Source organism: Eriocheir sinensis, chromosome 49 (assembly GCF_024679095.1).
Source record: "Eriocheir sinensis breed Jianghai 21 chromosome 49, ASM2467909v1, whole genome shotgun sequence".
In the NCBI taxonomy this organism is placed as follows: domain Eukaryota; kingdom Metazoa; phylum Arthropoda; class Malacostraca; order Decapoda; family Varunidae; genus Eriocheir; species Eriocheir sinensis.
The window spans coordinates 10,339,208-10,351,707 of NC_066557.1; the positions used below are offsets into that span (position 1 = coordinate 10,339,208).

Genomic DNA, 12,500 nt, shown 5'->3' on the forward strand with positions numbered 1-12,500 from the left:
ATCTTCCTCATTTGTACCTTTTTATCTTCCCCTTTATTTTCTCTCTCTCCCTTTTCCTTCATTTATCCTCCCTTTTCTTCCTTCATATCCCATTCTCTATCTCCCTTTCTCATTTCCTCTCTCCCTTTTCCTTCCTTCATATCCCCCTTCTCTATCTCCCATTGCTTCCCTTCCTTTCTTCCCGTCATCACCCCTTTTCCTATCTCCCTCTTTTCTCTCTCTTTCTTCCCTTCCTTATTTATCAATCTGTATTTCCTTTCCTCCTTCCTTTCTTCTCTATACATTCCTTCCTCTTCCCTCGTTCCCTTCCATTCCCTTCCCTTTCCTTCCTTAGTGCGATCTCCTTCCCTTCTCTTCCTTCCTTCCTTTCATCTCTATACATTCCTTACTCTTCCCTTCCCTTCTCCTCTTCCTCCTTTATCTCCTTCCTTCCTTCCCTCCTTCCTTCCTTTCCCCTTTCCTTCAACCCTGCACGCCTTGAGCCTAATTCATAAGGTCACTAAATAACTCACCTGCCCAAAAGATCACCTGTTTAGCTTTCCCTTTTCACTGTAGGTTTTTATTTTTCTTATTTTTTAGCTTCGTTTTTTTCTTCTTTTTTTCGTTCCCTTTCCCTATCTTCTTTTTTCTCTTCTTTTTCTCAATCTCATTTCATTTCATTTTTCTGTTTTTCTTCTTTATTCTAATTTCATCTTTCCCTTCTTCTTCATCTCTTCTTTCGTTCCCTTTCCCTTTCTTTATCTTCTCTTCCTCTCCTTCCTATTATCCTCTTTTCTTCCCTTCCCTTCGTTTATCTTCTCTTCCTCTCCTTCCTCTGTTTTTCTTTAACTATCTTTTTTTATCTTCGTTTCTCATTCCCTTATTATTTCTTTCCTACTACTTATCTCTCTCTCTCTCTCTCTCTCTCTCTCTCTCTCTCTTATCCATTCTTCCCTTTCTCTTCCTTCTCTTCATTTCTCATGCCCTTATTCTTTCTTCCCTACTCTCCCCTATCTCTTTCTCCTCCTATCCTTTCCTATCCCTATCCTTTCCTCTTCCCTTTCTCTTTCTTTCACTTCCTCCCATTCCTGTAACTACCCACTCCACCCCTCCCTTTCCTTTCCCTCCCCCTTCCCTTCCTCCTCCTCCCCTCCCTCTTAATATGTCTCCAGCGCAACCCGGATATATGGTATTTCTTTTTTCTTGTATCGGTATGTCTGCCCGGCTATGGTTAAAACTCTCTCTCTCTCTCTCCCCTGAAGGCAATAAGGGAACGAGAGAGAGAGAGAGAGAGAGAGAGAGAGAGAGAGAGAGAGAGAGAGAGAGAGAGAGAGAGAGAGAGAGAGAGAGAGAGAGAGAGAGAGAGAGAGAGAGAGAGAGAGAGAGAGAGAGACGGTACATGAATCCTAATGAGTCCAGGTGAGATTAGACAAACGTATTTACCTGGCCAAAGCCCTCTACACACACACACACACACACACACACACACACACACACACGGTAGGTTTCATTAAAAAGTATAAGAATGAGAGAGAGAGAGAGAGAGAGAGAGAGAGAGAGAGAGAGAGAGAGAGAGAGAGAGAGAGAGAGAGAGAGAGAGAGAGAGAGAGAGAGAGAGAGAGAGAGAGAGAGAGAGAGAGAGAGAGAGAGAAAGGGGAGGAGAAAAGGTTATGAAATATGGAGAGTGAGAGTCTGGGAGAGAGGGAGGAAAGGAGGGAGGGAAGAGTGAGAGTGAGGGAGGGAGAGGGAGGGAGAGGAAGAGAGAGGGAGAGTTCACATCGAGTTCACATCGGAAACCACTATTACTACTACTACTACTACTACTACTGCAATTTCTGAAGGAGGAAGAAAAAAATGAACAGAAAGGAAGGAAGGAAAAGAGAACCTAGAAATAAAAGGGAAGGAAAGGAAGAAAGTGGTAAGGGAAGGGAAGGTCAGGTATGGTTAGGTAATGTAACGTAAGGTATGGTTTGGTAAGCTATGGTTAGGTAAGGTAATGTATGGTATGGTAAGGTAAGGCTTGGTACGGTAAGGTAAGGTATGGTAAGGCTTGGTACGGTAAGGTATGGTTAGGTAAGGTAAGGTATGGTTAGGTAAGGTAAGGTATGGTTAGGTAAGGTAAGGTATGGTTAGGTAAGGTAAGGTATGGTTAGGTAAGGTAAGGTATGGTTAGGTAAGGTAAGGTATGGTTAGGTAAGGTAAGGTATGGTAAGGTAAGGTATGGTTAGGTAAGGTAAGGTAAGGTATGGTAAGGTATGCTTAGGTAGGGTTAGGCAGGGGATGGCAAGGTAAGGTATGGTAAGGTGAGGTAAGGTAAGGTATGGTTAGGTAAGGTAAGGTATGGTAAGGTATGCTTAGGTAGGGTTAGGCAAGGGATGTCAAGGTAAGGTATGGTAAGGTAAAGCAAGGTATGGTAAGGTATGGTAAACTAAGGTAAGGTATTGTATGGTACGGTAAGGTAAGGTAGGGAATGGCATGGCAAGGTATGGTAAGATAGAGAATGGAATGTATGGTAAGGAAAGGTAAGGCAAGGTAAGGTTAAAAAATAGCATGGCAAGGTAGGGTAAGGTAGGATAGGAGAGGTAAGATTCGCCAGGTAACTTTAAATAACGGCCCATCTAGTATAGTCCCACCTGTCTGCTGAGGCCTAATTAGATCACTGTAGCAGGTAAGTCTGTTTCCACGTCAAGGTTACATAACGACAAACTAATATAACATAGACATGATTTTTTGCACAGACAACATTACGTAATACTGATCTTTTTGCAACGAGAATTTAGAGACGGGGGTGAAAAAAGGGGTTGAGAGGGTTATAGACAAACAAAAAGAGATAGATAGATAGATAGAGAACGATAAGAGATGGAATTAACACCTTCTATTGCAACGAGAATTAAGAGACGGGGATGAAAAAAAGGGTTCAGAGGGCTATACACAGACAAAAATAGATAGATAGATAGAGGGAGATAGATATTGCAACGAGAATTAGAGAGACGGATATGAAATTAGGGTTCAGAGGGCTATACACAGACAAAAGATAGATAGATAGAGAACAATAAGAGATGGAAATACCACCTATTGCAACGAGAATTAAGAGACGGGGATGAAAAAAAGGAGTGGAGAGGGTTATAGACAAAAATAGATAGAGATAGATAGCGATCTTTATATTGCAACGAGAATTTAGAGACGGGGGTGAAAAAAGGGGTTGAGAGGGTTATAGACAAACAAAAAGAGATAGATAGATAGATAGAGAACAATAAGAGATGGAAATAACACCACCTATTGCAACGAGAATTAAGAGACGGGGATGAAAAAAGGGTTCAGAGGGCTATAGACAGACAAAAATAGATAGATAGATAGATAGCGACCTTTAAATAGCAACGAGAATTAAGAGACGGGGATGAAAAAAGGGTTCAGCGGGCTATAGACAGACAAAAATAGATAGATAGATAGCGATCTTTATATAGCAACGAGAATTAAGAGACGGGGTGAAAAAAGGGGGTTCAGAGAGCTATAGACAGACAAAAATAGATAGATAGATAGATAGCGACCTTTAAATAGCAACGAGAATTAAGAGACGGGGATGAAAAAAGGGTTCAGAGGGCTATAGACAGACAAAAATAGATAGATAGATAGATAGCGACCTTTGTATTGCAACGAGAATTAAGAGACGGGGATGAAAAAAAGGGTTCAGAGAGCTATAGACAGACAAAAATAGATAGATAGATAGATAGCGACCTTTGTATTGCAACGAGAATTAAGAGACGGGGATGAAAAAAGGGTTCAGAGAGCTATAGACAGACAAAAATAGATAGATAGATAGCGACCTGTATATAGCAACGAGAATTAAGAGACGGGGATGAAAAAAAGGGTTCAGAGGTCTATAGACAGACAAAAATAGATAGATAGATAGATAGCGACCTTTATATTGCAACGAGAATTAAGAGACGGGGTGAAAAAAGGGGGTTCAGAGAGATATAGACAGAAAAATAGATAGATGATAGATAGAGAACGAGAAGGGATGAGATATATATCTTTCTATTGCAACGAAAATAAAGGAAATGGATAAAAAAGGATTGATAGACAGAAAGATATAGAAATAGAAATAGAAAAAGAGGGATAACTAACATAATGAGCGTAGCAATTATTGAAACAAGAATTGATATAAAGGATTGATAAAGAATTGATATAAAGGATTGATCGACAGAAAGATAAAGATAGATAGAGAAAGAGATAGAAAAACAGGGAGAGAAAAAGAAGTAGAGGGATAACTAATATAATGAGCGTAGCAATTATTGAAACAAGAATTGATATAAAGGATTGATAAGGAATTGATATAAAGGATTGATCGACAGAAAGATATAGATAGAGAAATAGAGATAGAAAAATGAGTAGAGAAAAAGAAGTTGAGGGATAACTAATATAATGAGCGTAGCAATTATTGAAAACTAGAATTGATATAAAGGATTGATAAGGAATTGATATAAAGGATTGATCGACAGAAATAAAGATAGATAGAGAAATAAAGATAGAAAAACAGGGAGAGAAAAAGAAGTTGAGGGATAACTAATATAATGAGCGTAGCAATTATTGAAAACTAGAATTGATATAAAAGATTGATAAGGAATTGATATAAAGGATTGATCGACAGAAAGATATAGATAGAGAAATAGAGATAGAAAAATGAGTAGAGAAAAAGAAGTAGAGGGATAACTAATATAATAAACGTAGCATTTCTGAAAACTAGAATTGATATAAAAAAAAGTATAATATAGTTCACAGAAATAATGATAGATAGAAAAAGTAAAGATAGAAAACAGGAAAGAAAAAGAAGTTGAGGATAACTAATATAATGAGCTTTTATTGAAAATTAGAATTGATATAAAAGATTGATAAGGAATTGATATAAAGATTGACAGAGATAGAGATAGAGAGAGAGAGAGAAAACAGAGAGAGAGAGAGAGAGAGAGAGAGAGAGAGAGAGAGAAAACTAGAGAGATAAAAATAGAGAGTGAGAGAGAGAGAGAGAGATAGAGAGAGAGAGAGAGAGAGAGAGAGATTTTTATTACAATTAGAATACAGGAAAAAAGCTTAGCAATAGGTCCAGAGATAAATAGATAGATAGATAGATGGGGAGAGAGAGAGAGAGAGAGAGAGAGAGAGAGAGAGAGAGAGAGAGAGAGAGAGAGAGAGAGAGAGAGAGAGGAAATACTTCATAACTAATATTCTTCTTCTCTCACTTTCTCTTCCTTCCCAGAAATGCGATAAAGAAATAATAGGAAACGGAAGTAGCAAAAAAAAAAAGAATAAATGACGAAAGAAAAAGAAAATAGAGGAAAGTTTCATTTATCTTCGGTTTTCATTTTCATTCGTGTCGTAAAAGTGAATAAAAGGGAAAGGAGGAAGAAGAGAGGAGAATAAGTAGTAGTAGTAGTAGTAATAATAGTAGTAGTAGTAGTAGTAGTAGTAGTAGTAATAAATGAAAAAAACAGGTCATATAAAGAAACAAAAAACAAAAAAATAACAGGTAGGAAAATAACGAAAAAAAAGAAAAAAAATAAGAACTCAAATACCAGAAACAGACAAAAACACACAGACCCACAGACAGACAGACCCAGACCCCACAGACAGACAGACCCAGACCCCACAGACAGACAGACCCAGACCCCACAGACAGACAGACAAAGACCCACAGACATACCCAGACACACAGACAGACACAGATCCCACAGACAGACAGACCCAGACCCACAGACAGACAGACAGACCCACAGACCTCAAACAATATTATACAATGGAAGAAAAGTTGAAAATGTATAAGGAAAGAATTACCAAAGAAAGACAAATTTATGTTTTTCCTTTTCTCTTTTCCCTTTCTTAAATACTTCCTCTTCTTCCACCTCTTTTTCTCCTCTTCTTCCTCTTTCCTTTGATCCCATCCTCGTCTACCTCTTCTCTTCTTTTCCTATATTCCTCTTTTTTTTACTCTTCTTCCTCTAATTCTCCTCTCTCCCTCTTTATTTATTTCCTTCTCCTTCCTCTTTTATCTCTTCTCAATTTCTCCTCTTCCTCTTTCCTTTAATCCTGTATCTTTTCTCTTTTTGCTTTTCTTTCTCTAATACTCTTCCTCTTTCTCTAATACTCTTCCTCTTTCTCTAATATACCCCCTCTTCCTCTTTATCTCCTTCCTCCTCCTCTTCCTCTTATTCTCCCCTCTTCTTTTCATCAATTTTCCTCGTCAACCTCTTCCTCTTTCCCCGTTTTTCTCCTCCTTTTCCTCTCTCCCTCAATTCTTCCTTTTTTCTTCTCTTCCTCTTTCTCTTTCAATCCTCCTCCTCTCTGTCTAAAGCAACAACAAAACTATTTCATATTCTTCCTCTTCTTCTTCTTCCTCCTCCTCCTCCTCCTCCTCTTAAAAACAGACCTACAGCAAAAAAAATAAAAAAATAGAAATCGTTTCCTCATCTTAAATAAATATCAACAAAACAAAAAATAAAAGGTGTCCCTGTCTTTTAAACTCCTCCTCCTCTTCTTCCTCCTCTTCTTCTTCTTCCTCCTCCTCCTCCACCTGCAACATACCGTCCTTGTCCCATATCCTAGAAAAACTTTTAACGCATTCTTCTTCTTCCCAACGAGTAGGAGGAGGAGGAGGAGGAGGAGGAGGTGGTATACTACTTTCTACTCCTCTCGTCTAGCCCAGGTAAAGAATGCACCTGAGATAGTATTTTTAGTAGTAGTAGTAGTAGTAGTAGTAGTAGTAGTAGTAGTAGTAGTAGTAGTAGTAGAATGATAATAATAATAGGAAAGATAAAGGAAAAGAAAAGTAGAAAAAAGAAGAAAAAGAAAAGGAAAAAGGGGAAAGGAGAAAAAGAAAAAAACAAGGAAATAGAAGAAAAACAAGAAAAAAGAAAAATAGAAAAGGAAGACAAAAAAGAAAAGGAAGAAAAAAGAAAATATGAGAAAAGAAAAAAGGAAAACAAGAAAATATGAAAAAACAAGAAAATAGGAAAAGAAAAACAAGAAAATGCGAAAAAAATGAAAAGACTGATCACAACAATAACAAAAATAAACAAATCATATCTACCACTATCAATCTATCTACCACTATCAATCTATCTACCACTATCAATCTATCTACCACCATCTATCTACCACCATCTATCTACCACCATCTATCTACCACCATCTATCTACCGCCATCTATCTACCGCCATCTATCTACCGCCATCTATCTACCACCATCTATCTACCACCATCTATCTACCACCATCTATCTACCACCATCTATCTACCACCATCTATCTACCACCATCTATCTACCACCATCTATCTACCACCATCTATCTACCACCATCTATCTACCACTATCTATCTACCACTATCTATCTACCACTATCTATCTACCACTATCTATCTACCACTATCTATCTACCACTATCTATCTACCACTATCTATCTACCACTATCTATCTACCACTCTATTTGTTCCTGTTGTTGTTGTTGTTGTTTTTCTCGACCTGTTTATCTGTTTTTTTCTACGGTCTATTTTGGGGTTATCTATACAGTGAGGTTGTTTACATTGGTCTTATCTCCTGCTCTGTTTTTTTTATCTATGGCTGTTTGTGTTTGTTTTTTGGTTTATTTTTCTTTTTTTTATATATGTTTTTTTCTTTTTATCTGTATACCTCCTCTTCTTCTTCCTTCTTCTGCTCCTCTTCTTTCTCTTCCTCCTCGTCTATTTTCTTTCATTTCTTCTATCTTTATCTTATCATCTAACTTTCTACTTGTTTTATCTACCTTTGTTTATCGTCATCTATCTTTTATTCTCTTCTGTATATCTACCTTTCTACCCACCCATCTATTCTATCATTTATATTTACAATTCAACAACAAAGAAAAGAAAAAGGAAAATGTGGGATCGGCGACTCAGTGTTTGACGTCGAAGCTTTGTAATGAAAAAAATGATTGATGGTCGCGTGGCAGAAACAACGAAAATAATAATAGTGATGATTTTATTGTGATGATGATGGTGATGGTGATGATGATGAGGGGAAAGGAAGGAAGGGAGAAAGAAAGAAAAAAGAAAAAGAGGAAGAAAGAAGAGATGAATTAAGTTAGGAAGATATAGAAAGGAGAGGAGGAGAGAGAGGGAGGGAAGGAGAGAGAGGGAGGGAAGGAGAGAGAGGGAGGGAGGGAGAGAAGTATTTGATGGTAGTTCTGGTGTAAAGATAGTAATAGTAATAGTAGTAGTAGTAGTGGTAGTAGTAGTAGTAGTAGTAGTAGTAGTAGTAGTAGTAGTAGTGATCGGAAATTAAATAAAAAAATAAAAACGAAGAATAGCAAAAAAAAGATGAAGAAAACAGAGGAAGAGGAAGACAATAGCTAAACACACAGGAAAACAAACAAACAATTCGTCACAATGGGAGCAACACACACACACACACACACACACACACACACACACACACACACACACACACACACCTTATTTTTTTGTTCTTTTTTAATTATCATCTATCTTAATCATCATTCCCATTTTCGTGGTCATTTCAACTCCTTCCATGGGTGAGAGAAAGAAAGAGAAAAAGAGGAAATAAGGAAAGAAGAGATTATCAGAGAGGGAAGGGAAAAAGTAAGGGAGGCAAGAAAGAGGAAGAAAGGAAGAGAAGGAAAGGGAGGTAAGAAAAGGGAAGAAAGAAAGGGAGGAAGGAAGGAAGAAAGGGAGGAAGGAAGGAAAGAAGGAAGAATAAGAGAAAAGGAGACAAGAAAAAGGAAGGAAGGAAGATATGGTCAGGAAGGAAGGAAGGAAGATATGGTCAGGAAGGAAGGAAGGAAGATATGGTCAGGAAGGAAGGAAGGAAGATATGGTCAGGAAGGAAGGAAGGAAGGAAGGAAGGAAGATATGGTCAGGAAGGAAGGAAGGAAGGAAGATATGGTCAGGAAGGAAGGAAGTAAGGAAGGAAGATATGGTCAGGAAGGAAGGAAGGAAGATATGGTCAGGAAGGAAGTAAGGAAGGAAGATATGGTCAGGAAGGAAGTAAGGAAGGAAGATATGGTCAGGAAGGAAGGAAGGAAGATATGGTCAGGAAGGAAGGAAGATATGGTCAGGAAGGAAGGAAGGAAGATATGGTCAGGAAGGAAGGAAGAGAGCAAGGAAGTGAGTCTGGAAGATACAGAATGAAAGAAAGAAATTAAGAGGAGGTAGGAAGTCCAAATCATTAACCTTCGAATCACAACCTTTTCCACACAGACTGCCTGACACACTAACACACCTGATTCACTCTTGCACAGGCGAGAGAAAAAGAGGGAGAGGTCGTGAGAGGGGGGCGGGGGATGTAGGTGAAGGGAGACAGGTGAGGGGGGAGAGGGGAGGGGAGGGGAGAGTGACCAGGTGCAACAGATACCCAGGCATTCGGGAACGTCACCTCTCTCTTAATAAGTCTCCCTGGTACAGATGGGGAGGAGAGGGGGGGGAGGAGGGGAGAGGAGGAGGAACAACAGGAGGGGTAATGAATGAGGGAGGGGAAGGGGAGAAGGGGAAATAGGGGAGGGAAAAGAAGGGAAAGGGGGAAGGAGAGAAGGAAGGAGGGGAGAAGGGAGGGAGAGAAAAAAGGGGGAGGAATAGAAGAGAAGAAGAATAAGGAGAGGAGGGAGAGAAAGAGGAATAGAAGGAGAGGAAAGGGAGGAATATGAGGGAGAGGGGAGAAGGAAGGGGAGGTAAGGAAGAGGAAGATGGGAAGTGTGTGTGTGTGTGTGTGTGTGTGTGTAGGTCAAGGTAAGAGGAGATAAAAGAAACGAGGAGAGAGAGAGAAGAGGAGGAGGAGGGGGAGGAGGAGGAGGAGGGGGAGGAGGAGGAGGGAGGGGAGAGAAAAAACGAGGTGCAAGGAGGGATGGAGAGACGGAGGGGGAGAGTTGGAGGTAAAAAGATACACGGAAGGAGAGAGAGAGAGAGAGAGAGAGAGAGAGAGAGAGAGAGAGAGAGAGAGAGAGAGAGAGAGAGAGAGAGAGAGAGAGAGAGAGAGAGAGAGAGAGAGAGAGAGAGAGAGAGAGAGAGAGAGAGAGAGAGAGAGAGAGAGAGAGAGAGAGAGAGAGAGAGAGAGAGAGAGAGAGAGAGAGAGAGAGAGAGAGAGAGAGAGAGAGAGAGAGACTCATTCATTCAGAACACGTAACCAAAATTCGTCCTGATAATGATGGTGGTGATTCGGAGGAGGAGGAGGAGGAAGAAGAAGGAGGAAGAGGAAGAAGAAAAGGACAAAATTAATTACCAAACAGATGATTGTAAATTCCAGGGAAGAAAGGAAGATGAGGAAGAAGAAGGAGGAGGAAGAAGAGGAGGGATCGTAGGAAAGAATTTATAAGAGGAGGAGGAGGAAGAGGAGGAAATAACGGTATGTGAAGAGATTAAGAGGAGCTTAAGGAAGAGGAAGAAGAGGAAGAGGAAGAAACGAAGAAGAATGCAGACTATTTAAAGAGAAGGAGGAGGAGGAAAAGGGGGAGGGGGAAGAAGGAGGAGGAGGAGGAAAAAGGGGAGGAGGAGGAAAAGGGGGAGGGGGAAGAAGGAGGAGGAGGAAAAAGGGGAGGAGGAGGAAAAGGGGGAGGGGGAAGAAGGAGGAGGAGGAAAAAGGGGAGGAGGAGGAAAAAGGGGAGGAGGAGGAAAAAGGGGAGGAGGAGAATTGAAATAAGACTGATAATTGAAAAAGAAGGATTAGGAAGGAGAGGAAAGAGGAAGCAAAGATGAAGAAAAAGAAGAGAGGGAGGAGGAGGAGGAGGAAAAGAGGAGGAGGAGGAGAAGGAGGAGGACAACATGAAGAAAAGAAGGAGGAGGAGGAGGACAAGATGAAGAAAAAGAAGAAAGGAGGAGGAGGAGGAAGAAATAAAAATGATAAAGAGGAAAGGAAGAAGAGGAGGAGGAGGAGGAGGACAAGATAAAGAAAAAGAAGGAGGAGGAGGAGGAAGAAGACAAGAAGAAGGAGAGGAGGAAGAGGATTGAAGACAATAAGATACAAAACTAATAAAGAAAAACAAAACAAAAGAAAAATACACGTACAACACCCGTCCAGCCACCCCTGTGTTTTTTTTTTTTTTTTTTTGCATCACGCGAATAGGAAGAAAAAGGAAGACAAAAAAGGAAGGAAGGAAAACAAAGGAAGGAAGACAAGGAAGGGAAGGAAGGAAAAAACTGAGCATCTACGTATGTATGCAACGAACATACACACACACACACACACACACACACACACACACACGATTTGACTAGGAGATGGAATGTAGCGCCTAAGGAGGAGGAGGAGGAGGAAGAGGAGGAGGAGGAGGAGGAAGACCAGTGTGCCAGATTTCAATACCCGGATGCTAAATATTATTGAATGGAACAAAACACACACACACACACACACACACACACACACACACACACACACACACACAGAGGAAGAAGGAAACGAGACGAGAGAATAAGGAAGGAAGGAAGGAAAGCGATTAGCAATATATATAAAAAAAAAGGATGTTTGGAAAGGAAGGAAGGAGAGGAGAGAGGGGAAGGAAGGAAGCGAGGAGGAGGAGGAGGAGGAGGAAAGGGAGGAGGGGATGAGGGGAGGAGGAGAAGGAGGGGAGGAGAAACTTACCATAATAAACACACACACACACACACACACAAGAGTGTGTGTGTGTGTGTGTGTGTGTGTGTGTGTGTGTGTGTGTGTGTGTGTGTGTTTTGTGGTTAGTTGTGAAGTATGGGCGGTGTAGTTTCTTCTTTTTGCAACACACACACACACACACACAAGCGGGCGACAATAAAACGCAAATTACACACACAAAAAAAACGTCAAAAATAACAACAACAACCAAACGATCACTTCTTGAACGCAATTCTGACGAAGCTTCGAACGAGAAAACACACACACACACACACACACACACACACACACACACACACAGAAACCCAACCCACAAACACACTTTCACACACACTTAATATTTCTCATGAGCACCACACACACACAGACACACACACACACACACATCGCCACCACCCTTCCCCTCCTTTCCCCTCCCTCACACACACACACACACACACACACACGACCCCTCACACCCCTTACCTTATAGTTGAAGATATCGTCGAGTCTCTGGTTCACCTCCACCCCTCTCTTTGGCCTCATTAACAGGTATATCCTTCTAACAGGGCACGTTCTCAAGAGCTTCTCCAACAGGACCTTTCCCAGGAACCCGGAGCCCCCAGTGATAAATACATTTTTACCTCGGTACCATTCCGATATCTCACTTGCCCCGTCCTCGGCCATCTCGCTACGCTGCTAGAGGAGGAAGAAGAGGAGGAGGAGAGGAAGGGGGAAGAGGAGGAGAGGAGGGAAGAGTGTGTGTTGGTATCAGCCACACGAGTGAGAGACGGGAGAGGGTTTGCGTAGCGTCCGTTCCCCCTCACAGACAAATCGTAACTGAGCTCACCAGGTGGTTGCACAGGTAGGTTGAGGATGGCCACGCCCACTTCCCGTCTCAGCCAATCAGCG

The 12,500-nt window shown here is 40.8% G+C and overlaps 1 protein-coding gene and 1 long non-coding RNA gene across 3 annotated transcripts in view; both read right to left on the reverse strand.

Moving 5' to 3' along the window:
* The window catches only part of LOC126981884 (putative fatty acyl-CoA reductase CG5065), a 47,564-nt gene extending 35,127 nt beyond the window's left edge, over positions 1-12,437 (reverse strand). For both annotated transcript variants that reach the window (XM_050833501.1, XM_050833500.1), the window contains exon 1: positions 12,075-12,437. In XM_050833501.1, coding sequence (XP_050689458.1) covers positions 12,075-12,275 — 201 coding nt within the window. In that variant the 5' untranslated portion in view covers positions 12,276-12,437. The remainder of the gene's footprint in view (positions 1-12,074) is intronic.
* Positions 1-12,500, reverse strand: part of LOC126981887 (uncharacterized) — an 81,058-nt gene that overhangs the window by 45,429 nt on the left and 23,129 nt on the right. The gene's annotated exons all lie outside the window — the stretch shown is intronic.